This window comes from Osmerus eperlanus, chromosome 8 (genome assembly GCF_963692335.1).
Source record: "Osmerus eperlanus chromosome 8, fOsmEpe2.1, whole genome shotgun sequence".
Classification (NCBI taxonomy): Eukaryota; Metazoa; Chordata; class Actinopteri; order Osmeriformes; family Osmeridae; genus Osmerus; species Osmerus eperlanus.
Genome location: NC_085025.1, coordinates 6,230,646 through 6,257,205, shown reverse-complemented (window position 1 = coordinate 6,257,205; position 26,560 = coordinate 6,230,646). Strand labels below are relative to the sequence as shown.

The 26,560-nt window shown below is 47.8% G+C and overlaps 1 protein-coding gene across 1 annotated transcript in view; it reads left to right on the top strand.

Annotated features, from left to right (window-relative positions):
- LOC134024473 (neurexin-3b-like) overlaps positions 1 to 26,560 on the top strand; it is a 186,091-nt gene that overhangs the window by 6,936 nt on the left and 152,595 nt on the right. The window contains 2 exon segments of the mRNA XM_062466918.1: positions 5,084 to 5,104; positions 5,506 to 5,532. Of these exon segments, the coding sequence (XP_062322902.1) occupies positions 5,084 to 5,104; positions 5,506 to 5,532 (48 nt within the window).

Genomic DNA, 26,560 nt, shown 5'->3' with positions numbered 1-26,560 from the left:
GCCTCTTTCAGCTGACAGATGGCTGACTGGGCCTCAGAAGCATTTAGTCTGGGCCCTGGCTGAGGCTTGAGGGCTGTGGTTGAGGCTAGGGAAGGGGCGAGGGCTAAGACTAGGGATGGGGCTAGTGATGGTTCTGGAGGCTTGGGATGGGGGCTGGATTTAAGATCTCGGTTCTTGTGTGACACGGCCACAGGAGACTAGGGCTAGGGCTTGTAAAGGGACGGCATACCTACGCTAGCTCCCGTTGACTATGTCAGCTTTATTTCCGGCTAACATCCACTTCCACCTACGTCATAATCGCCCCATCCTCAGTGCTACAGTAGCCCGCTGTAACTGCTGCAGCCTCGATCCTAAACCACCCAGCAGATTAAAACAATAAACAGTTGGCTTTAAAACACATGTTCAATCTGTCCGCCCATGTGGATCACGGCGTATCAGCGGCTAAGTGTGTCGGGGAGGAGAGCTCAGATCACGCAGTTTGTTCTCACACAGCTCGACTCCGACACAGTAGGCCTACAGTGGAGCGTAATAATGCCATATGCGTTAGGCTTCATGGTTGCTACTCGAGGTGAAACGATCGATTCAAGTATCGAGTCATTTTGAAGATGGGCACGATTGGACTTTGGTCGTCATAACTCTTCATTCTTAAAATAGAACAATTTAGATTGTTTTCGTGCCCCCTTCCACCCTAATCGGACATTGTAAATCTTTCCAAACCCCAGGGTTAAAAAATTAAAATTAAGATTAGATAGGCTACGTAGCCTAGCCTATAAGGTTAAGGCTATTAGCGGCTATAAAGACAAATGATTGTTTCATGAATATCAATGTATGATCCAACTCACAAACCGACGTCCACCATTTGTAATGAGAAGTTGATGGCGCGTTTTTCTATAAAAACTGCACGTCATCTCCCAATAAAACACTAGTAATTGAAGGCTGGGGCAAGCAAACTGTTTAACAAGTGCTGAAACGATGCCTCAAGGCTTAGCTGTGGGATTAATAAACATACATGGAAAAATGACAGTTACAATAATCTTACTATAAAAGTAGGTCAGGGAAAAAAAGGAAAGCGCGGGACTTGCCGGATTCTAACGCAGAGGGCATTTGTGTCTAGTCCCGCGTCGGGAAATGCTGTTTGGACTGGAGCAGGGGGCGGCTGGTAAAATAGAGCAGGGATTACAATCACACCACATGTCCTCCTCAGACCACTGTCTTGTTCTGCTCTCTTCCACATGAGGGTACAGGCTTTATCTGCATGCACCATCTAGTCACACACACACACACACACACACACACACACACACACACACACACACACACACACACACACACACACAAGCTAACACACACACATGAATGCCCACACACAAACATGCCTGCTGCACACTCACACAGATCTAAACACACATGCAGATACACACAGCCAAATATGCACACATACACAAGGGCACACAAAATACAAACCGGTTGCAGAAATATCCCTTTGCCTGGAGAGAGGCTTTGTGGTCTCTCTCTCGAGTCTATCCAGCCGTCTTGTTACAGTACAGAAGTACAGTACATCTCCTCTGCTTGGCTCCCATCCAGCAGACTATTACAGTAACACACTCCTTCAGCTCAGTCTGGAATTACAGGGTGGCCATTTTGAACGCCCGCATATTAGCGTAGCGATATGACCACTTGCCAGAAGCGGGAAATCCATGTAACAGGGAAAGGCTGGGCCACTATCAGTCCAGATGAATCCTTTGCCTCCAGACCAGCCAGGCCCGGTCCGAGACCACAGCTCTGCAGTTAATTGCTTTGAGTCAAATTAATAAATTATATTGCGTATTACCCAGCACTTTAAACGTCTTAACACAGTCCACTTCAGTTATGATCAGTTTAATTCCCTGCGAGTTGCTCTCCAGGCACTGGAATGAAAAGTGTGTTTAACTACCACCCAGCGCCAGCCCAGGAAGGGGAAGGAGGCTTGGTGTCTGTGGGGATACTGTAGCTTATCATTGCTATGCTGACGCTAGCAGCTAAGACGCGTGACTGGTGTAGATTGTAGCGGGGTTTGCTCGTGTTAGGATATAAATACTTAATCTACAATAAAGTCTCGGGGCACCACCCTAATATTGGTTTTAGGACATTAAGGGATCCTATGTTTAATATGTAGTAATTAGTCTCATCTTTAGGAATGAATTTGTTCTAAGTGTAGAGCCAATCATAACATCAGTGAACACGCACATCAAAATATCTTTACAATTAATTTATTCAAGTTAGATTATGGGTTTGATATGAGAGATTGGTTTCAATGAACAGAATGAAATGGTTTAACTGAACTAAAGACAGAGATTGTACAGTCAATGATTACATCCTTACAAATCATTAACAGAGCCAATGCCACGTCGGGAAGGAAAGAGCGTTAGCCATAGTTACGTTTGATCAGAGGTTGATCAATGAGGTTGAGGGCGGTTCGCGCCAAAGGTCCATTGGAAGAATCTGAAGTCAAAGCGCGGCTGCGCTGCAAGGTCACGTGACTGAGTCTGCGGGATCTCAGTCAAGTCTCAATTAGAATTGCGTTTTTGGTTCTTCTGTTGAAACGTCCAGATAGTGACACGTTCACTATAAAGTTAAATCTCAGGAGAAGCTTGGCGACGTCCTTTGGAACGCCAACCCTGATGGCGTTCATGCCATGGTTGGTTTTGCTGGAGTCTGAGATTGATGGTCATCTTAGAGTTTTATACAGTTCAGAGTTCGAGGGAGGACCTGTCTGGGGTTAGACGTTGAATGGGGGAAGCTGGGTTCTCAACTCCCCCCTCCTTCCTTCACACCTACCAAAGGTGTGATCTGGTCTCTGGCTGGTTCATAAGATTGTTCAAATATTGTTCTGGACATCTTGGTACAGTTGAGTGATGGTTTGATTTTGTTTAAAAATACTTATTTCATATATTATTTTCCAATTGGTTAACCTAAGTTAGTAGAGCTAATCAGAAACCCCAATTCAACAACCAATCAGACAGGTGCCTAATAAAACTCGCGTGTGCTCGTTCTTCTTTCTTTCATACCAAGACGAGGATGAGAGCAGCCACGCTGACGAACAGAGATTAATTTAGAAAAAACATTCAAACAGTTAAAGAATAAGCTTCATATTGTCGGGTTCTAACGAATTGAAGATTGCGAGTTGTGGGGATTCTGCAGTCGAGATTTTGTACCGCATTGGTAAGAAATGCCGTTGCTAGTATTGTAAGTGATAACTTGGCTATGCTATGTATGTCACTCGAACAATGTTTTGCTAAGATATGTATTATATTTGTGAGATGTTAAGATATGTATTATATTTGTGAGATGTTTCATTTGAATTTGGGAACTGTTTTGTTAAGTGGTAGCGCAGGTGGCTAGGTCGCCATAGTTATGCTACATAGCTACTGTCGCACGAGGCAGAGCATGAGGTCATATATATTTGGTATCGATGTGGCCAGTTGGTACTAAGTGTATATATCAGATTTAGAATAGATTATTGTTTTGTTTATATTCATTGTAAATAAGAGCTTGAACATAAGTTCTGACCTTGTTCGAGTTGATCCTGGATTGGATGCGATATTCGATGGCGAGCTACAACCCAACGGAGAAGACCTACAGAGAATTGCTTGCAGAAGACTGAGACTTTGTACTACACACACCAGTCCACTCTGCAGTGTGGTAGGGTGTACATATACCAGTCCTAGGTATCAAAGATTGTCACGAGGATTTGTGTGTTAGCTACATTGTTATTTAGATATTTGAAATATATGTATTTTCTTTGGTTACCCGGGTAACATTTAAAAGGGATTATTTGAAAAGGGTAACATTTAAAAGGGATTATTTGAAAAGGGTAACATTTAAAAGGGATTATTTGAAAAGGGTAACATTTAAAAAGGATTATTTGAAAAGGGTATCATTTAAAAGGGATTATTTGAAAAGGTAACATTTGAAAAGGTAACATTTAAAAGGGATTATTTGAAAAGGTAACAATTAAGAGTAATATTTCTAAGTAAGTTGAGTCAATAGATAAATACAATAAGAGAGTAATAGATAATTCAAAGTCGTTAATAGATAATAATAATAAGCAGTAAATAAATAAATAGTAACACATAATAATATTAATAAATAGTAAATGGATAATAACAAATGGTTTAATAATTATTATATAAAACTAAACGGTTAATAAGAAACTGATAGTCGATACTTGAGTATATTTTTACTTTTCATCTCATTTCGATCTTCTAAGTAATAAAATGAATTTATTGGTGTGCTGTGATTCTGGGTATTATTGTCTATGCTAGACTCCATAGCCGAACTTAGACTTCTGTTCAATCTAGTCCCAATAAATACACCACACATAGAGTAACTTATCAATAAGGGTTACAGAAGTCTGAAGAACTTTCCTCAAAAGCTGTAATTAAGGTATGTTCTTTGTTCAAACTGCCGCCAAAACGGAGAGCAAATGGTTGCTGGAGACGTGTCTGTGCCTCCAGGGGTGACCCTAAGGGTGCTTCAAGGGCTGTAAACCAGCTATTTTATTTCCGGGAAGATACCAAATTGAGCTTTACTATGAGTAAACAGTGTGCATTCCCTCTAAAACAATCAGGACCCAGAGTGTGGATTTGGGTCGGCATTGAAATGAAGGGGGGACCGGGGGGGTTGGGGGGTGGCGTCCAGAGATCCACAAACCTCACAACCTCATAAATCCACAGAGGCCTCTCACTGGCGCTGTCCAAAAAACAGCTTGGATTTATGCATCTAGGTGTATGTGAGGAACTTTGTGGCATATGATGATGCAGAATATTATGTCTCTAACAATATTCATTATGTGAAAGAGTTGTTTGATAACAATAACAATCTGCTTCTCTGAAACCAGGGGACAGATGAGTTTGACTTTCTCTCCACAGGAGTTTTAAACAGGCATGTACAGGGACACCTATTGGCCCTTACATGACAGGAACTGCTTAATTGTGTGTTGATTGTTTGCATGATAGCTCCCATGCAAAAGAAGCCAGTGTGTTTGCTAATGTCGGCCATCTCTCTGCCTTCCTCCCCTCCTCCTCTTCCTCCTCTTCCTCAGCGGTAATCCAGAGGAAACCAGGTGAGTTCTGAGCAGACCAGGACAAAGATGAAAATACTATTAAAACATATATTTTATTTTTATTAATATTAAGGTAGATTTGTTATTTATTTATATATTTGTAACACTCGTAATTCAAAAACTGTCAGCTAGATGTAGTGATATTATAAATGATGTCTAAGTGTATTATGTAATACAATATGTGATAATTGTTATGGTAGATTATGTTTATCTGTCTTGGTATCTGACTTCTAAGCCATTTCTCTCAGAAAGCTTTCCTGTGCTATCTGGGAAGCTTTGTCAAGGGTGTGACAACCATGGTTTACCTACTGGTGAAGCATGCACAATCACAATACAGCTGTATTGGTGTGTTGGTGATCTGAATCTTCTATCTCTCCATCTTTCTTTTTCTCCATCTCAAGGGTTGGCACATCTGAAGGCTGAGCAAGGTACGCCCTCTTTTTCTTCTCCTCCTTTCTCTTTTCCGTCTGCCCGGCATGGATTTGGCCCTCTGTGTGTGATTCTCAGTGCCCTCTCTCTCTCTCTCACTCTCTCTCTCTCTCTCTCTCTCTCTCTCTCTCTCTCTCTCTCTCTCTCTCTCTCTCTCTCTCTCTCTCTCTCTCTCTCTCTACCTGTGTGTGACGCTGTGTGTGTGTCATGACAGGGTCCAGGGCTTGCATGGCATGTTCTCACCCTCTCCAGGTTTCTCTGTGTTGCATAACTATCGCTGGATCACTGCTGGAGCTAACAGGGAGAGACAGGCTGTGCTTGAGCAGAGGAGGAGGAAAGAGGGGAAGAGAGGAGGGGGAGGAGGAGGGAAAGAGGAGAAAGGAAGGGGGAGAGATAGAAAGAGAGGAAAGGAGGAAGACAAGAAGAGGAGAATGAGAGGAAGGGGGAGATGGAAGAGGAGAGGAACGGGGACAGAGGAGAGATGGATAGATGGAGAGAGAGGAAGGGGGAGAGCAGAGCAAAGGAGTAGAGGGGGAGGGGGGAGGAGAGGTCAGGAGGAGGAGAGGAGTGTGGAGGACTTAAAGAGAAGGAGGGAGCAGAGCAGGAGAGGGGGGGAAAGAGGGGAGAGAGGCAGACGCTGGGGGAGGCAGTGACATGGCGGGGGGGGGGGGTTGGGTGAACAATGGGTTGGCAGTGTGATACAGGTGAGGCAGGGGGGGAGGTAAACAGGGAGCTGTTCAGGGTGATCCAGGGTGATCTGTTTGCATGCGACAGGCCCTGGCTTACCCCTGTGCACAAACACAGCACCACTTCCTACATGTCTCACTTCACCTCATGCACAGACATACACATGCTTACTCACCTACACACACACATACATGCATACAAACACACGCAAGCAGTACATATATACTTACATACATACACACAGTGTGAGCAGCCTCTAGGGTTTAACCAGGGTCAGTGCCCCTGCTCTTCGCATCACAGGAAGACCCTCCTGCTCATCTCCACGGCACGCCATGTGTGGCCATGTCGTGTGTGCAAGTGTGCCTCATGCAAGCCTGTGTGTGTGTGTGTGATGTGTCTGTGTGCGCATAGGTGTGTGTGTGGGTGTGCATGTGCGTGTATGTGTGCGTTTGTAGGGGTCTGCGTATGTCTGTGTGTGTGTTTAAAGGCCATGGGTGTTCCCGCTCCTTCACCAGGGAACCCAATCTGTTTGCTCAAGCAGCACCGCTTTTGCACGGACGCGTCCTTTGGTTTGCCTGCAGTAACTTGCAGAAAACACTGGTTCATCCCTTCTTCTCTCTTTCTTCCTTCCCTCCTGCCTCGCTCAACGGGGGACGTCATCCCCCACCCTCCTCTCTCTGGACCTCTCCTCCACCTCTCTAGGCAGAAACAAAGGTACTCCTCTCCTCCCTTCTCTCCTATCTTCCTTCTATCCTTATGCTGTGTGAAGCGCTGTTGTATCATTCTGCTGATGGTCAATGTAGTAATATGCGTACAGCTGATACCTGTGTGTGTGTGTGTGTGTGTGTGAGAGAGAGAGAGGAGGATACATGTGCTAGCAAAGGCCAGGCCCCCTCTCCATCACACAGAGGATCAGCGGGGGAGTGGGCCGACAAGAAAGTGGAGGCAGAGCCAGGATTGGGCTGCTGTGTCACACAACATAACTGAATTAATGTAAAGTGTTACGCATAATCTTACATAAGGCCCTTAAAGCACACACACGGTGGAGGATGAGGGGTTAGTTAATCTAAGTGTGTGTGTCTGTCTCTGATGTGTGTGTGTGTCTGTGTGTCCTGGTTCTGAGGATGTGCTTGAATCTACTGTGACACAGACTACACTGGGGTTCAACTTAATGAGAGCTGATTGGACAGTTTGACCTGACATTTTACCAGGAGGTTGGGCCATGTGGATGGCTTGTGCATAGTAATGTAGGGCTTTGTTTCATTATTCATTCAGTATGTGTAATCTGATGTGGGTTAGTAAGTGTGTTTATATAAGTGTGTGTTGAGGTGTCTGAGTGTATGTGTTTGTACGTGTCGGTCTCTGTGTCTATGTGTGCGTGTGTGTCTGTCTCTGTGTGTGTGTTTGTAAGCCTCCGGCTACAGTTAGAATAGTCGGACATGTAGGAATGGGAAACATGAAACACACACATCAGAGACAGACACACCACATGCAGACACAAACACACACACACATCAGAGAGTCTCGTAATTACATGTTGGTTCTGTTAAGCTTAAACACAGGCCTTCACTGTCTCACATTCTAGAGAATGCAGTTGAATGTCTTTTTATATTTGCTATCTGGCAAGTGGTTTAGAAAGAGTGAGGAGAAAAGACAAGAAGAGGAGTACGGCAGAGAGAGAGGGGGGGGACAAAGACCAAGGGGAGGGAGAGAGAATGGTGGAGGGAGGGAGAGAGGGATGATGACATAGGCCTGGGGATTGGAGGAGAGGATAATGGCAGGAGGATGGCAGAGTGAGGGGGAGAAGGATGATGACATAGGCCGAGGGATTGGAGGAAAGGATGATGGCAGCAGGAAAGACGGAGAGAGGGAGAGAGAGGAAGGAGGATGTTAGAGTGAGTGAGAGAGGAGGGAGGGGAGGGCGGGTGGGAAGGAGGGAGGGGAGGAGGGTGATGGTGAGTAGTTGGAGAGGCGGGTTAGCCCCCAGGGGTAAGACTCTGTGCGTCAGCCAGCCGTGTCCAGCCACACATCTGTAATGTGAATACGGAGCACCTTGGCTTATTACTCACATCCGGGCTAACACAGTGGCATCCCACCAGGGCTGTGCTCCAGTTAGCATTGTGCTCCACTTTAGCCTGTAGTGCAAGCCTGTAGCGCTAGCCTTAGCCATGCACTTTAAACTGTAGCGCTAGCTCGTAGTGCAAGCCTTAGCTGTCTTATGTTACTATGTGCCCTAGTGTTGATTCTCAAAAACACGGAAAAAATTGTCAGTTCAATACAAACACATATTTGTTTTTCTGGATTATTCCGTACTTTATGGGACTATTCTGTATTTTACAGAACGGTTGACAACCCTGGTGTGAGTCACTTTAGCCTGTAATGCTAGCCTTATGTGTGAACTTTAGCCTGTAGCGCTAGTGTTGGTTAGTCTTGCTACGTAGTGCTAGCCTTAGCCTTGCTACATAGTGCTAGCCTTAGCCTTGTTATGCTAGCTGTGCACACCTGCTCCCTGGCATATGGCTGTATTAGCATTCTGGCTAAAGGTCACATGCCGTTCTAGTTGTGGCGTTCATGGAAAGTTCCAGATTGTGTTCATTGACTTGTGACCACATGATTTCCCTCTAGCTTTCGGTTTTCTCCTCTTTTTTTCCCTCCATCTTCCTACGGAGCTGAAGAGCGTCCAACAGAGCGTTGTGCAAGACAGCCTAGCCTTGGGGCTGCTCTATGACTGAGGGATTACAGCAGGGAGGAACAGTACTGTATGTGCTTCTGCAGAGTTAGCTTGCGCTAAATTTAGCAGCGACATAGAAGGACCCTCTTGAGGGACTGAGAAAATACTGACACGATTGAGGCAGTGAGTTTGGACTTTGGTCGTGGAGGAGAGTTAGTTTGGACGGAGAGGGGTTGAAGGAGGGAGGTTTCTGGTGCGAGTGGAAGACAGGGTGATTGAAGGAGAGAGAGGGGAAGGCAGAATGGGTTAGGTTCTCCTACCTAATCCCTATACTCTGGGGCTTATGGCTGGAACTTATTCTGCAGTCACACTCTCTAATTATCCCCTCAAAGTCCTGCTGCAAAGTACACTTTGATTCCTCTCCTCTCTGTCGCCCTCTGGTCTCTCTATTCCCCTCTCTCTCTCTTTGGCTTTCCCTGATCTCTCTCTCTCTTTCTGTGCTCTCTCTGTGCTCTCTTTCTCTCTCTGCTCGTTTTCTCTCTCTTTGCTCTCACTCTCTGTCTGCTCTCTGCTCACTTCTCTCTCCCCCCTGCTCTCTCTCGTCCCTCCCTCTTTTTCTTCTCTCTCTTCCCTCTCTCTCTCCTTCTCCCTTCTACACATTTACCTTCTCGGTGTGTGGACTTCATTACTGGACAGAGCTGACATCTGTGTCTGGCCTCCCTGTGTTGTCTCTCCTCTCTTTTGGTCCCTTCATTCCTCTCTCCTCTGCCTTCGCGGAGAAAGAAATGTGGATGTGTCTCTGCAACGCCAGGACTCGGCGTGTTGGATTGTGTTAGCCCCTGACGCAACCACCGTGCTAGGATGGAGAAGATGAGAAGATAAGACATCACCCTCTTCTACTTGTCTTTTTTCCCTCCCACATGTGGTGTGTTTCCTTCTTTTCCTCTCCTCTCCACGTTCTCTTTTTCCTGACCTCTGGGATCAACCGAGCAAAACTGATTCCCTCTTTTTCACGGATCACAAGTGCGTTTGCATTACATAACCCACTGTAGAGTAGAGAATGGGAGGAGGGGCTAGAGAGAGAGAGAAATAGAGAGGGAGAGAGGGAGGGATGGGAGAGAGAGAGAGAATCTCATGTGGCCATATTTGCCCTTTTTTGTTTTACTTGGTTTGCACACACACACATGGCACACGCACACAAACACACACCATCATTATAGCTGTGATGATTAAGCCAGTGTCAAAACTGACTGTTTAATCTGTTAACAGGAATTGTGTTTGTCTCTATTGGCTTAGGCCTCCACACTGGAGTAAATAGTGATGTTATGACAGACTTGAGTGTAGAGAAGGCAATTCACACAGGAACCCACAAAGAAGACAGTGACCTGCTTCCTGTTTAAACCTTTCTGCTTCCTGTGCGATAGGATGGTTTTACAGTGTAAGGTGTGTTCTTAAGGCTGATATCAACAGTGCTGGCTCTCTTACTTCGAGAAGGCTCTGTTTGAAGAGAGAATTCCTGAGGCGTGACAAAGATTTGAATGCATGTATGTGTGACATGGTGTAGTGTGTGTGTGTGTGTGTGCACTGTGACTGTGTCATCTGTTGACGTGATGGCTCAGTCAGCCAGAGATGTTCACACAAAGGAGAAGGTAAACAAACATTGCACATCAGGAGAGTGGAAGCAGACACAATACACACAATACAAACACACACACAATACAAATACACACACAATACACACACACAATACACACATATACATGCACACACACCCCTTCTGGTCAGACGTCCATTTTCGGTTTTCAATCTGCCTCAATAACGATTTTGTGTCCATCGTGCTTTCACTTCCTCCACCTCTCCATCTCTCCATGCCTCCATCCGTCTGAGTGGCCAGCTCTCTGTTGGCGTCAGGGCAGGTCTGACGCACGGTGACCTCCTGACCCCTCCCTGCTGTGGGGTTTGATACGGCCCCAGCCCTATCATCTGTCAAAATCTCTCACACACACACAAATGCCCACACACACTCTCACTCACTCACACAGACACAGTTCCTGCACACACGGACAGCATGTGTTTGAACGTTAGTCAGAGATGTTTGTTTTCCTGTTGGTAGCCCATGCTGTCTAAGTTCCAGAACGTGTAAATGTCATGTGAGCACTGAATTATATTTCCTTTGTGTTTCATGTTTTCTACATTAAATACACACAGTAATGCATGGCTGTATGGATGGCTGGCTGGATGGATGGATAACTGGCTGACTGACTCCGGCTGGATGGATGGCTGACTGATTGACCGGATTGATGACCTGGATGACTGGATGGATGGCTGGATAGATTTATGGATGGATAGATGGCTGGCTGGCTGGTTGACTGTTCTTTGAAGGCCACGTTTGATCTTCGGTCTTGCCTGTGTTGTGGCCGCATCAAACCTCCTGCGCCTCCTTCCTCCACGACCTGATGGATATACGTGAGTCGCTAATCAGGCTTTTAATTGGCTGCAATCGGCAGTGAAGAAAATATGCTGAGGCAGCAGATATCCTCTGCTTCTGGGGGAGGGGCAGGCCAGCCTGAGGGATGTTCAAGGCCCCTCTGAGAGACGTTCAAGGCTCCTCTCCTTGTCAAGGAGATAATTACGGGAATGTTTAGATCATGAGCGCATGATCAAGCCATTATGGTTGTGTCAGGGAGGAGAAAGGAGACAGTGTTAGGCAGCGGGTGTACTGTACTGTAGCTGCATGAACTGTGCTCCTATATCATAGGTTATAACAAGACTCACGCATGTGTGTGTTAAGTGTGCGTGCTTGTGTGTGTGTGTGTGTGTGCGCGTGTACAGCATGTGTGTCGGCATTCATGCTTTGAGTGTGTAAGTGAGGGACTGAGAGGCTTATTGCAAAAAATCCATATCGCTCTGGAGCGTGACAGCACTGCCATGGCAACCGAGCGGCAGTGAGCCGTGGGGGGGAGGGTTGTGTATCGCCGGAAAATATTCGATGCCGATACCGAATCGTGGGGTCGATACAGGGAATGCAGGATGTGAAAAGGAGGCGGTGCAGTCCTCTCTCTGCTCTGCGGCTGCATACCTCCGCAGAGAATCCTCACCTGCTCCTGACCCTCGTGTCACTGCCACACACCCATGTGGGAGTTTTAGGGCCCGATCTTGCACCCAGCGCAATTGACTTTGTCAACGACGCAAGTATCATTCCTAGTTTGCACTCGACGCAAAGCGGACTTTTCCCTCCACAGACGCACGTCGAAATGACCTTGCGCTCCCGTGGGCGGTTCAGCGAAAAAGGAGGCGTGTTCCGGCGCAAACGTTCCCTGGTGCTATTTTGCAGTTTCCGAAAAACAATTCCGCCACTGACCAGGCAAAACGTGGTCTAAAGTCAATGGCGCATTATTCAGATGCTATTTTAAGGGCGCAAGCTTGGTCCGTGCACACTGCTGGCGAGGCCAGGGTCTTCTTTCTGCGAAGCTACGTTACATTGTTTTGATTTATGGCGTGTTACATTTCTTCAATGATTATAAAAAGATTTTCATGAGAAATCTCTATGTATGTGAACATGATTTGTAACAATTGTGCCAACTTTCTCCCACGCCTGTTTAACCGAAGCTAATTTGGGTGGGTTTCTTCTCCCATCTCCATCAGAATCAGAATTCAGTTTATTCACCATGTAGCCTATGTTACAGAAACACGGAATTTACTGTGGCAGGAAGGTGCAAACAATAAACATATACGGGTCTTAAATTAAGTAACAAAGTACAATAGTTAAACTAATTCCAAGAACCAAACAATTAAAAAAATAAAATATAGGGTAGGCTATATAAAAATAAGAATAAGAATTTGAATGAGCAGCATGAGCGGGAAATTTAGTGCAATGAGAAAACTGCTCTGCCTTTCCCATACAATGTCACTTATCTATCTGTTACGGCCCTGACTAGAACGTCGGTCTCCTTGGCTGTGAACCGCTCCTGGCGTGCGCCTGGCAAATACGCCGTTATAATAGCAATCCGCCATGGAACAAGCGCTGCTCTTAAAGGGAATGTGAGATGACGCTCTGATTGGTTTATTGCACGTTACGCCCAAACCACACCCATTAGTAATGTAGCTACTTAGGACCTACTCATTTTAGATTTGCGCCAGGCGCAAAGTCATTTATCCCGCCGGCAAAATAGCAACCGAGCCGGAGTCCCGCCCACAAAGTTACTTGCGCTTTGCGGTTTGGTACTTGCGTTTTAGATCGTCAAAATAGGGGGGTTACAGTGTGTGTACGTGTGTGTGTGTTTTACATGGTCTCTGGCAGATCAGCATGGAGGCGATGAGACGGTCAATGTCACAGCCTTGATGTGTGAATGCAGAACTCTGTCACTGTCATGGGCTGCATCTGATTAAACCCCTACTCCTCTCTTTATAGGAAGCAGTAGCCGGTAGAGAGAGAGAGAGATGGAGAGATAGATACTGAGAGGGGAGGTGGAGGAGGCCGAAAGAGGAAGAGAGAGGGGGCGTGGCAGGCAGGTGAGGGAGAGGGAGAAAGTGAGTGGCAGCTAGAGAGAGAGAGAGAGAGAGAGAGGGTGACAGAGGGTGTTCTGTTCCTCACAGAGGGTATACACTACGCATGCCTTACGATCTTCTCATTAGGCTGCCACAACATCTCTCTCACTGACAAACGACTCAGCCAATGTACGCTTTCTGTTTAGCCAGGGGCCCCTAGGGGCCAGGCTGTGTGTCTTACTACCTGGGACACCAGAACAGAGCTGTCAGGGCCTTCCCTTCATCCCCCCCATCCCGCTATTCCTCCCTCCGCATACCTACATCTCTCCCTTTGCTTCCCTCTACAGCTCCATCTCTTCATCCCTCCCTCTGCCTTCCCCCGCCCCTCCCTCCCTCTCCTCTTCTGCAGGAACAGAAACAGGGCAGGGCTATATATAAAGTGGAAACACATGCGTCAGACTGGGACAGTTATCCCGTCACCTCAAGATAAGTCTCCCATCAACTTCAGGTGCTGTCATATTCTCTCAACCTGGGGTCGTATACATTGAATATTTCATTGAGAGGGAGAATGGAGGGCAGGGAGGGAGGATGGAGGGAGGGAGGTGATGGAGGGCAGGGAGGGAGGTGATGGGGGGAAGGAGGGAGGTGATGGAGGGCAGAGAGGGAGGTGATGGGGGGAAGGAGGGAGGTGATGGAGGGCAGGGAGGGAGGTGATGGGGGGAAGGAGGGAGGTGATGGGGGGAAGGAGGGAGGTGATGGGGGGAAGGAGGGAGGTGATGGAGGGCAGGGAGGGAGGTGATGGAGGGCAGGGAGGGAGGTGATGGAGGGCAGGGAGGGAGGTGATGGAGGGAAGGGAGGGAGGTGATGGAGGGAAGGAGGGAGGTGATGGGGGGAAGGAGGGAGGTGATGGGGGGAAGGAGGGCCTTGTTGGTTTTTTGATAGTCACTGAGATCTGGGTATGTTGGAGATGGAGTCAGTGATTTGTGTGTGTGTGTGTGTGTGTGAGAGATAGACTGGCTGCCCTCTGATTGGGTGAGTGGGGTAAGTTTGTGAAAGACGACTCGGAGACTTGACACCATATAGAGTTCAGAAGTGACTCACCTAGAAGATATCTCCCCTGGAAACTCTCCCTCTCTCTCCTCCCAACACAAGTGACTAACTCCACAGACATGCACGTTAACACAAGGATCACAAGTTCATTTAGCAGAAACTTCATATCGAAAGTGATATTCAGAGATGGTAAGAGTTAGATCTGCAGTCAGACGCTCTAGCCATCCCCATTTGACCTTGGCATACACTTTTTATCCAAGTGTGTGTACGGTGTTTCTGCAAGTCTGTGAACACAGGTGTGTTTATGTGAGAAAGAGAGTGTGTGTGTGTGTGAGAGAGAGAGAGAGTGTGTGTGTCTCAGAGAGAAGGCTAACAGTGATGAACGATCCACAGTGTCTCATGGTTAAATGATGGGTCTCTGTCGAGTCCTCAGTCAGGCAACACCAGCTAAGTAATTGGTGTGTGTTTCCTGGCAGAATGGGGCCAGTGTAAGGGGGGGGGGAGATTTGGGGGGGGGGGGGGGGTGGGGGGAGATGTAAAAATGTGAGGGAGGTATGGAGAGATGTAGGGATGGAGAGAGAGGGATAGATGAAAATAGAGATAGGGAAGGAGGGATAGAGAGATGGAGGTGTGGGATGGAAGTAAATGTCTACCTGTCTGCTGTAAACCATCACCATGTCCACTAGCTAATATTCACAGGTCATGAACTGCACATCCAATTATGAATCATCAATCGTATGTTTGGTAAACTGTCATATTGATCTGAGCTTGTAAGGTCAGCTACGTTCACACTGCATCTGAATTCAATCAGATTCATCTGAACAAATCAGATTTTTTTCCCTCACACAGGTCAGTTACGTGGATGACAGTGTGATCACCCCAAAGTGCATTTAATCTGGAATATTAAATTTGGATTTGGGCCCTTCCTATGTGGTCTGATATTTTACAATGCGACCTCAATCGGAACAGTGAAATTGGAATTCATCCAACATTTACGTCACTCTAGATCAACATTCGTCACATTTCTGCACTGGTGGGAGTCAGTGAATACGAACATGGAAGACAACTTCAGAGGTAGTGTGTGGAGGGACAGTGAGGCGTGGAACCTCAGAAGTCTTAGCACTGACAGGATTATCCAAGAAAAACTGGGGAAATGCGAGGGTTTGCATTGTAACCGGGCTGTCTTTGAGACCATAAAGAAATGGCTGAACGGGGCCACAGAAAAACCTGTCTGCCATGTCAGTGAAAAGTCAAGAGCCTCAAAGCTAAGTTTAAAGAAACTCAAACCTATGAAGTTGTTGTGGTCGGATCATCTGCCTGTGTTTGTTATTGTTGTTTTGCGCATGCGGGTTAGGGACCACAACCAGTTCACACTGGAATTGGATATTGGCCACGTAAAAACAAATATGTGAACAGCCCACCAAAGAATAGGATGTGATAAATATATCAGGGGAGTCAGGTGGCTGAGCGGTGAGGGAGTCGGGCTAGTAATCCGAAGGTTGCCAGTTCGATTCCCGGTCATGCCAACTGACCCTAAGTGCCACCCTACTTGCCTCGGGGGAATGTCCCTGTACTTACTGTAAGTCGCTCTGGATAAGAGCGTCTGCTAAATGACTAAATGTAAATGTAAATATCAGAATTGAGCATTAAGGCGTGCAGTGTGAACATAGCCTTTGGATGTCCGTGTTGTTTTAGAGAGCTTAGTCATCATGGCATGGAAATGATTATGAACTTGTGGTGACCCTGGTGTGGGTGACAGCTTTCTGGTTGCCACGGTTGCGTGTGGTGTGGATGGTGAGGGGATTACTCTGCCCTATGAGAGAGAGCTGGATCTCACTGTAACAGATATTGGTTGGAGTATATGTCTGGAGTGTCTCTCCTCAGCCCTCTCTGACACACCAAATACCGCACACACACACACACACACACTATCTGCAGATAGTTCAGAAGGAAGTGAATCAAAACTTCCTTCTCCTTCTAAATATGTGATACTGTGTGTGTGTGTGTGTGACGGTGGTTTTCAAGAGGAGGTGGTTGTGGTGGTGGACCTCCCACGCCAGAAGCAGTCTCTCTCTCCGGTCTGTATGTCAGAGAAGTGCCCTGGAGAATGTGATCTTATTTTAGAGTATCTGCTGGCTGGAAACTGTTAGTGACAGTGGACAGCACAGACCTTTCCTCTACTTCGCTTTCTCTCTCTCTCTCTCTCTCTCTCTCTCTCTCTCTCTCTCTCTCTCTCTCTCTCTCTCTCTCTCTCTCTCTCTCTCTCTCTCTCTCTCTCTCTCGCTCCTTTTTCTCTGTCCTTCCTCCCATTTTCTTGCTAAACCCCCTTTTTCTGTCACTCATTCCTTGTTTTTATTTCTCTCTCCATTTGTTTCTCTTTCTATCTCTCTCTGTGTTCCTATCTCTGTCTATCTCTCTGATCCTCTATGTTCCTCTTTCTCCCCCTCTCGCTCTCTCTCTCGCTCTCTCTCTGTTCCTCTCTGTCTCTCTCTCTCTCTGATCCTCTCTCTGTGTTCCTCTCTGTCTCTCTCTGATCCTCTGTGTTCCTCTTTCTCCCTCTCCCCCTCTCTCTCCCTCTGTGCTGTATCAGTGAGTGAGGCTGGCTGTAATTGAGTCATTTTCTCCTCTATTCTCTCTGGCTTGTGCTAGCAGCTGGGTGAAGGTGACCTCTCTCATTGTTTTGCCTCTGTTTTTCTAGAGCCAACGCGGCCTAATCACTCTCCAACAATACAGAGGGTCAATTAAACCTGTCAGGCAGCATCTATGACCTCAGACTCGCTAGTTTACACCTCCTCTGTCGCTGGGGTGCTGCGAGGCTCGCTAGCCACACTTCCTCTTTGGAGAGACAGCACGTTTTAGAAGCAGGTGGAGGTAAAATGGTGCAGTGTTTTTTCTCTTTCCTCTCCCTTCTCTCTTTCCCCACTCTCTTGTCTCTATGTCTTCCCGTTCTCCTCTAACTCCCTTCTCTCTTCCCTCCCTCTCTCTTCCCTCCCTCTCTCTTCCTTCCCTCTCTCTCTTCCTCCCTTCTCTCTCTTCCGCCTCTCTCTTCCCACCCCTCTCTTTCCTCGTCTTTTTCCCCTTCTCTCCTTCCGTTTTGGGATGTCTTTGTTCTGTGTGTGTGCGCGTGTGAAGGGGGGGCGCAGGGAGGCTTCCCGTGCTGTCGAAGTGCGGGCGCAGGAATAATCCCTGCCTGTTTGGAGCTCTAATCCCTCTGCCAATCCCGGCTCTTCATTACCCGCTGCATTAGCGGTGCAGCTGGGGGAGTAGGGGGGTGGGGGGGGGGGGGGTGTATGTAGGGGGGCTGGGGTGGTTTGAGGGTGGAGAATAGGGGGCTGGGGGTAGTGGATGTGGTGGTTTGGGGGTTTACGGTGTCTGGTAGCTGGAATGTGGTTGCTTTGCGATGTGGCTCGTGGTTCCTTGACCAAAATACTGTTAGGGACTGCGAAAAGATTTTTCTTTTTTGTTGAGAAAATTGAGTGGAGTGATGTCAGTCAGATGACCTATTCCCTTGACTTGACAGATTCTAAGCAAAAAAAAAAAAAACTTTCAATACTGGGTGTCTGTATGTCCAAGCCTTGGACAGTGGAATGCTGTTCTGGAATGGAAGAAAGGGTGACCAATTTAGTGTGTGTCTTGACTTATCTTACTGTGTGTGTGTGTGTGTCCTGTGTGCTGTGTGTGGTGGCCTTATTAGTGATACCATTCAAGACATGCTGAAAGATGTGCATGGTTTGGTGAATTAGTGTAGGGAGTTGGTCAGAGTGAATCATGCTCTCTATCTCTCTCTCTTTCACCCACTTGCTTTCTTTGGCTCATGACTGATTTGGCTCATTAAGAGGGCAGAAAGAATTAATTAATGTCATTAAATAAAGAGTGCTGCTCTCAGCCACATGTTCCATGGGCAGTGTGGAGGAGGGAGGGAAGGAGAGATCTAGTGTGTAGAGGGAGAGAGGGAGAGAGGATGGGAGCGGGGGAAAGATGAGGAGGAGGAAAGAGAGACAGGGCCTAAGGGAGTGACAGGGGACAAATGGAGGGAAGAGAGATGAGGGGGTGATAGAGGGAGAGAGAAAGAGAAAAGAGGGGGAGTGAGGAAGGGAGACTGGAGCATGGAGACAAGCCTGATGGATTTGCTAACCGCTATGGCGTCATATTGGAGGACGAGCAAGAGGGAGAGAGGGAGAGGGAGAGAGGGGCCGAGATAGAAAAAATTAAGATGCAGAGGGGAGGGGTCGAAAGAAGCGATAAACAGAGGAAGTGATGGAACACAAAGAAATCAGGGAACACTATTTCCTCCATTATCATCAACATTACGTAACATTACCCACCGTCACCCATTTGTGTTCACAAGCTTTAGCATCCAATTTAGCAAGTCCACAGATACTGCAAATTGGACCTTATTCTGTTGCTGTCGTTCCTGGCTGGTACCATTAGAACCACTAAAGCTCTCCCCAGGGCCATGAGTGTCCTCAAACAAGGCAGTGGATGCTGGCACGCACCACTGCACACTCCACCAGTTGTGTGTGTGTGTGTGTGCATCTGTACGTGCGTGTGTTTAAGTGTGTATGCGCAAGCTTGCAGGCGTGCATCTGTGGGTGTTTGCATGTGTGTGTGCATGCATGTGCGTGTGCATGCATGTGCGTGTGCGCATTTGTGCGTGCATGTGTGGTGGGTGCGCGTCTGTGTGTGCGTGTGTGTGTGTGTTTGTAAGTGTGTATTTGCAAGCATGCATGCGTGCATCTGTGTTTGCGTGCGTGTCTGTGCGTGCATGCGTGTGTGTGTAGGTTGTACAGTGCGTTCCTAAGTCTCTGCGTCCAGAGCTGATATTATGGGCTGTAATAGCGTGGTCATGACCGCAGGACACAACCTCTCAAGAACATCACCACACTGTGACCTTCTCTTTCTCTCTCTCTCACTCTCTCTCTTTCTCTCTCTCTTTGTCTCTCTCTCTCACTCTCTCTTTCTCTCTGTCTCTTTCTCTCGCTCCTTTTCTCTGTGTTTATTCTGTGTGAGATAACTTGTTTATGAAATGTTATCTTGCATCAAGCTGAAACAATCTTTATACCTGACTCAACTGAACAACACAACATCTTTATATATACATATTTTAGTAGGGAACATTCCTCCATGCACCAACGAGGATGTTCAAAAGATTTGCCTCTGAATGTGTTTCCAACTATCAGAGGAATTATGCAGGCAACTGTGTCTGTCTAAAGTGGAGAATGTACTGTATTTAGCATCACACATCTTACAGAAATCACTGTGACGGAGAATTACTTCACAATTAGAATGATTGATAAAATGCTCAAAAGCAGGGAACATAAATATCAAACAGATTGCAAAGACATGAAATACCAATCAGTCCATATTCAATAGAGGAACTAGTTTTATTCAAAGCAAATATTTGAAGTGCCCAGATTTTGCCTGACTTCAAAATCAAATCAAGCACATCTCCAGATTCTCATCAACGTTTTGTAGCTATCTTAATGTCATCTGTGTGGTCTTGAAGTTGAGAAGATCTGACTGGTTGTACATGAGGAAGGCAACAGACACAGTGAAGGCCAGTCACCTGGGTTGTAAGCTGCACATGGGAGGTGACAGCTCAGTGGTTAGAGCATTTGTTTGTGGATGAAGGTGACTGCTAAACTAGTTTATTATGCTACAGTGGGAATGTGTTGAGGCCATTGACCCCTGAACCCCGTCACTATCCTACTGAACAGGAAACCTCACTCTTGTCATGTCGCTCGAAACCTTGGCTCTGTGACTGTGAAGTCTTCTCTCTCCTCTCTCTTAACTCTCCTCTCTCCTCGCTCTCCTCACTCTCTCCTCTCTCTTCTCTTCTCTTTCGGCTTTCTTTCTCTCTCCTCTCTCTCTCTCCTCTCTCTCTCCTCGCTCTCTCCTCTCTCTGACAGAGTGATCCTCTGCCGCACACATTTGGCATCACTGCACGTCCTGCACCTGAGAGAGAGAGAGAGGGGGAGGGTTTCCTCGCCATTCTTAATCACTGCAGGTACAGAAAGAGAGAGGAGAAGGATGAGAGGGAGGGAGGGAAGGGATGGAGAGAGAAGGGAAAAGAAGTCAAGAGTGGAGTAGGTTAAAAGGGAGAGCTCTAATAGCACCTGTTTGTAGCTTTGCCAGCTGTCCATCTGCACCACTTACTGAAGGACCTGGAAAGGCAAGGCGGAGGGGTGAACCATGTGTGTGTGTGACCCCCTCAAGTGTCCTCTTGTTAAGTCTTGGTGTTTCATCTTCTGTGTGTGTGTGTGTGTGTGTGTGTGAGAGAGAGAATCTCTAATAGACTTGTGCTTGGTCGCATAGCTTGAAAGGTTAGGCTGGTCTCGTCCTGGGCACGACACACACTTACTCACACACACACAGATACCCCCCCCCCACACACACACACACCCCACTCATACACAACCCCTCACACACTCTCAGGGAAGGTTAATGGAGTGTGATGTGATATGGCTCTGCTGGCTCTCATTGGCATGCAGGGAAACCTGCATCCGTCCTTGCCGGACGCTCGCCATAAATCCACAATAAGGAACTGGCGCACCTAATCTGACAGAGCTTTATAGACTCCTTTCCTCACGTATGATTGGCTGCCCTGAACAATCCTCTCCAGCCCTCTAGCCCACGTGCGGCCCTGATTGGTTGAACTATCGCGGGAAACGCATTGGAACGCCATTAACGTTTTTCAAAGCCGTTATTATTTCTATCTGTCATCGTTGACATACACACAGGTCCTGGTTGCCGGGTAGACTGGTGATGTGTGGAAGGGTGTGGTTGATGGTTCAGGGAGAGGGGTGCTGGGTGTGGTTGAGGGTGCAGGGACAGGGGTGCTGGGTGTGGTTGATGGTGCAGGGAGTGGGGTGCTGGGTGTGGTTGAGGGTGCAGGGAGTGGGGTGCTGGGTGTGGTTGAGGGTGCAGGGACAGGGGTGCTGGGTGTGGTTGAGGATGCAGGGAGTGGGGTGCTGGGTGTGGTTGAGGGTGCAGGGACAGGGGTGCTGGGTGTGGTTGAGGGTGCAGGGACAGGGGTGCTGGGTGTGGTTGAGGATGCAGGGAGTGGGGTGCTGGGTGTGGTTGAGGGTGCAGGGACAGGGGTGCTGGGTGTGGTTTTGGAATAGTGAATGACATGGAATTTCGTCCATCTTCCAGGTTTTTCCTTTATTTCTCTCTGACGGTTTTTGGGAGTGTCTCCTTATGCTAATGCTACCTTGAGAAGGTAGCGTTAGCGTTGTGCTGACTCAGCATGTTCGCATTAAACCCTGTCTGTGTGTGTGTTTATCTTGCTCAGTAGTTTTCTAATGCCTGTGGTGGTGTTGAGAGGGTTTGTGGTTGAGACAGACTGACTGTAATGAGAATAATTTGCCCTCTGTAGCGAGCTTGACCTTGAGAGAAAGGGGAGGCCCAGTGCAGCGTGGGTAATTAGCATATCTCCTCCGCTCAGCCTTCCGCCAATCACCAGCGCAGGCTGGCCGGTGGGCATGAGCAGTGCACTCTGGGAAATATGTAAACAGATGATGTTTGTGGGAATGTGAGTGTGGGTGTTTTGGTTGTGTGTGTGTGTGTGTGCTCATGAGGACATGAAACCACAATGCCCTAGCTACCCAGACTAGTTGTGTGTTGTCCGAACCTCTGCTCTGTTGTGGTGTGTGTGTGGGGGGGTGATGTTGCACGGGTGGGTTGACCATCACTCATGTATTTATTGAGTTGATTACTCTGGCCTGTGTGAGGATATCTGACCTGGTCCGTGACCCCTTCCCCTCTTCCCAGAATGCATCAGGAGTTAGTTAGTCAGAGAGCGCCCTCACTGCAGCACAACTGCTAATGAAGTTCGCCCAGATGCTAGAGGGACCCCCAGCCTCCCTGCACCCCAGCACAATCTCCCCTCACTGTTCCTGGGAAAGGCTCTCCCAGCGAAACCTCTCCTCCTAGATGCGCCTGGATGTCATTGCGGTTATGAATGTCTTCCATTATCCCCGTTCTTCCCTCTGTGCAGTTTGCCCATTAGCTGGTGAGGGAGCAGGGGTGAGAGAGATGCAATCACAGTCCTGGCTGGAAAAGTACAAGCTCTCTAAGTCCCGGTCTGTAATGACAATGGTTTCATTCCACATACCCCGTTTTGGGAAAATAGTAAATATTAAAAATACTTTCATGCCAAGAGACGGCAAAGAACAAAGCCATTTATCTTTCAGGTCTTCCAGAACATTTTGCCAGCAGCGAAAAATCGAGCGTGTGAGTGTGTCGGTCTGCAGGACAGAAATAGCAGTTCTGCTCTCTGCTCCGACGGAGAAGATGGTTGTTTGGGAAAGTTCCCACATGAAGCATGAGTGATTAATCTTGGCTTCTGCAACACCAGACAAAAATAACAACAACAGCAGCCATGTTGTCCCAGAGAGGAACCCTGTCATCGAACGGGTCTAAAAGCCCCAGAATGCCCCTATTCCGCTGTAACAGGAAGTATTAAGGAAGTGACATCACCCGGACCATGTGTGAGCTACCCTTTATGATGCCTTTTGAGAGCAAGGGTATACGTGTGTGTGACTGAATGAGTTGGTGACTTTATATTGGGCCTTTACATGTTTCCAAAAATAAACTTTACTGACAGGAGGGGAGGCGTGTGACTGATCATGTGAATCAAGATACACCCCTGATCTGGACATGCACAACACCACCATTGCTCAGAAGTGAGAGATGTGTGTGTAAAACGTGTGTGTTTGTTTGTGTGTTTGACTGAGTGAGGGACGAGTGCCTCTCCTGTCCCTCCAGGCCACCAGTTATCTGCACCATGTTCCCTGGATTCCTCCACACCGCGCAGTGGATGGAAAAGCTGATGGAAGCACCATCTGGTAATCACGTCCTGTACGGGCGCTAGCGGGGGACTTCACAAGTGGCCTCTTCAGAGAGGAGGGAGGATGGGAGCGGGGCGAGGGATCTCTCTGTCTGGCTGCTGTCTGTGGAGACGAGACTGTGGAGAAGCCTGAAGGAGGTCCGTCTAACGAGGGCTGGAGGAGAGAATACAAGCCCCTTCTGCATCAGCAGGGGTGGGGTGGGGTGGGGGGGTGGGGGTTGAGGGGGCAGTCAGTCTCTCACTATTCTCTCCAGCTATTGATCCTCATATTTGCCAGCCCTCCCCCCCCCCCAAGTAAGTGTGTGTGTGTTAGACCCAAGATGGGGCTCTGGTGTCTCCAGTCCAGGTAGCTAAAGGGGGGGTTGTGCTCCGCAGATGGGCCCGACGGGCGGCCATTTTGAGTGTGGCGTTCCTGGCAGGTGGACAGACAGGCTCGGAGGGTTTTCCTGTAGTTACCGACGCATCTGTCGTTCATCATGCTTCCTATCTGAGATGTGGGTTTATTAGTACAGACACATTATGTTCTTATGGTAGGTTTTGATGACGGTAATGGTGTGTGTGCATGCATGCGTGTGAGATTATGTTTGGCCTTTACTTGTTTCCACCAGCATACTTTTATTTCTGTGTGTGTGTATGTATGTGTACAGTACTGAATTGGACACAACTCAGGCAGCAGTTGAATTTTGTTTTACTTTAGCAGACAACCAGGCCACAATTCTCATAGTTAGTCAGAGTGACTTTGTCCATGGTGCTGAAATCCTGAGAAACATTTGGTAGCTTTCCATGGTCCTGAAACAAAGCACTGTTGCACACTGCTGCATTCCCTTGCTGAGAAAGTGGGGGCACCATTTTCAAAGTAGCTCAGTATGTACCTTTACTTTCACAAACATCATCCTTTTAATGATTAAGTGTCCCTCTAAAGGCTTGTCTGCCACCTCACCTAAGGTACAGACTCTATCCCCCTCTCCTCCCCTCCTTCTCTCTCTCTCTCTCTCTCTCTCTCTCTCCCCCCATCTACTCCCATCCCTTCCTTCTCTCTCTCTCTCCCTCTCTCTCCCCCCATCTACTCCCATCCCCTCCTCCTTCCTCAGACTGACAGATCGCTCCAGCAGCTGTCTGTCTTTCCCCTCTCCACTCTCTCTTCTCCCTTTCTCTCTCTATTATGCCTTTTTTTTATTAGTAATGTCACAGATCACAAAAGAACCCCACAGACCAGCACTTATACCCAACCTAACTTCCTAATACCCAACCTAACGTCCTGATACCCAACCTAACTTCCTAATACCCAACCTAACTTCCTGATACCTAACTTCCTAATACCCAACCTAACTTGCTAATACCCAACCTAACTTCCTGATACCCGACCTAAGTTCCTGATACCCGACCTAACGTCCTGATACCCGACCTAACTTCCTGATACCCGACCTAACTTCCTGATACCCAAACTAACTTCCTGATACCCAAACTGGTGCAAGCATGGTGGTGGTGTGGGCGGTCTGTCCAGGGGGGGCTGATCACCAGGGCGTGGTGGTGGTGTGGGCGGTCTGTCCAGGGGGGGCTGATCACCAGGGCGTGGTGGTGGTGTGGGCGGTCTGTCCAGGGGGGGCTGATCACCAGAGCGTGGTGGTTTGCCGTGCCGTAATCCTCTTTCGCTGATCTCCCCTTCCATCTGCCCCATCCCATCGCCATCTCTCTCTCCTCCCTTCTTCCCCTCCCCTCCCCCACTCACTCACTCTCACACACACACACAGCACTCATCAGATTAGGTTCATGCTCTGTGCCACTGCCCAGCGGTGTTTGTCCACATAAGTGAGGGTGTACTCCCTCCCTAACATCACATCCACCTGTCCTCTTTCCTCCTCTCCTCCTCCTCCCTTTCTCCTCTTCTCTGGACCATCTCTCCTTATGGGTTCTTCTGGAAGGATTCACGTGGGGGTAGGGGTGGGGGGCATTTATGGTGGCGTTGCATGTTTGTACTCCCGTGAAGATTTTTTTTATCATTTTGTCTTTTTAGAGTAATCCCTAAACTGTAGGTCACTGGCTGTCTGACTGCCAGGAGTGTGTGTGTGTGTGTGTGTGTGTGAGTGTGCTTGTGCATGCAAGTGTGTGTTTGTGGGCTGGAACTCAGAATCTGTGTGACTGGTAGAACAGTCTGGGGACATTTTACATTTCATTCATCCGACACTTTTATCCCAGAAGAACCTAGAACTATGTACTGATGAGTGTGGAGATCTCAAACTATAGTACCAGAGCTAGATGTTGTGGGTATAGCTCAGTGGTTAGAGCTTTTGACAGCAGATCAAGATGTTGCAGGTTAGAATGACCCTTTGTATGTCGCTGGAGATAAAAGCGTTTGCTAAATAAACACGACTGTACTATCCGTCCGACACGCTGGTCTTACACACAGAGATGTGTGTTAAATATTTCACTGGTGTTCTGTTCATCACTTAGCTCTCATTACAGCTGACCTGGAAAACACATGGATATCTCTCTCCCTCTATCTCTCAGAAACATGCCACTCTCTCTCCAGTTCTGTCTTTCTCTCTCTCACACACACACACTCACACACGTGCACACACTCTCACTCAGACACATTCTATATCTCACGCAGACACACACAAGCTATTTACCTAAAAATTGTCTGTAGCGTTGCCCAGTTTACGTCACACTCTAACCCGATGACGTCGGTGTGAGAATCATCTGGTATGAAGGTCTCCTGTTGTCCCCTCCCTATCCTCTCTCCTCATTCTTTTCATCCCTCTCTTTTCAGTTTTTTCTCTCTCTTTTCCCTGTTCTCCCTCTATATAGCTGTCTCTATAATTCTCTTCCCTTCATCTCTCTCTGTATTCCACTCTTCCTCCCTCTCGATCCCTCTCTCCACCATAACAGTGGGTGTACTAAGCAGGGATTAGGAGCGATTGGAGTGCTGACGTTGGAGCTCTTCCGCCAGGGCCTCATCCCCTGCCGTACCCCAGAGAGGGCTCACTCTGCTGGGCTACTCTCTCTGGTCTGCCTGGCCTCTCAACGGACTCCCTAGGAAACAGCTCCACCATGCCTTATCCCCGCTGGCTTTAGTGCCTGGCCCTGATAGATGTATGGCTGGACCCTGGAGGGTTTTCAGTACGGCTTCTCTCTCTTTCTCTCTCTGGAGTGCTTCCTGGCAAAGCTTCTTCTTCATGCTCTATCTCTCTCTCTCTGTTTGAACGAGGCTGGAAATGTATTTCCTTGCTCTCTCTCCCTCTCTCTTTCTTTCCTCTCCTTCTCTTCTCTTTTTTGCTCT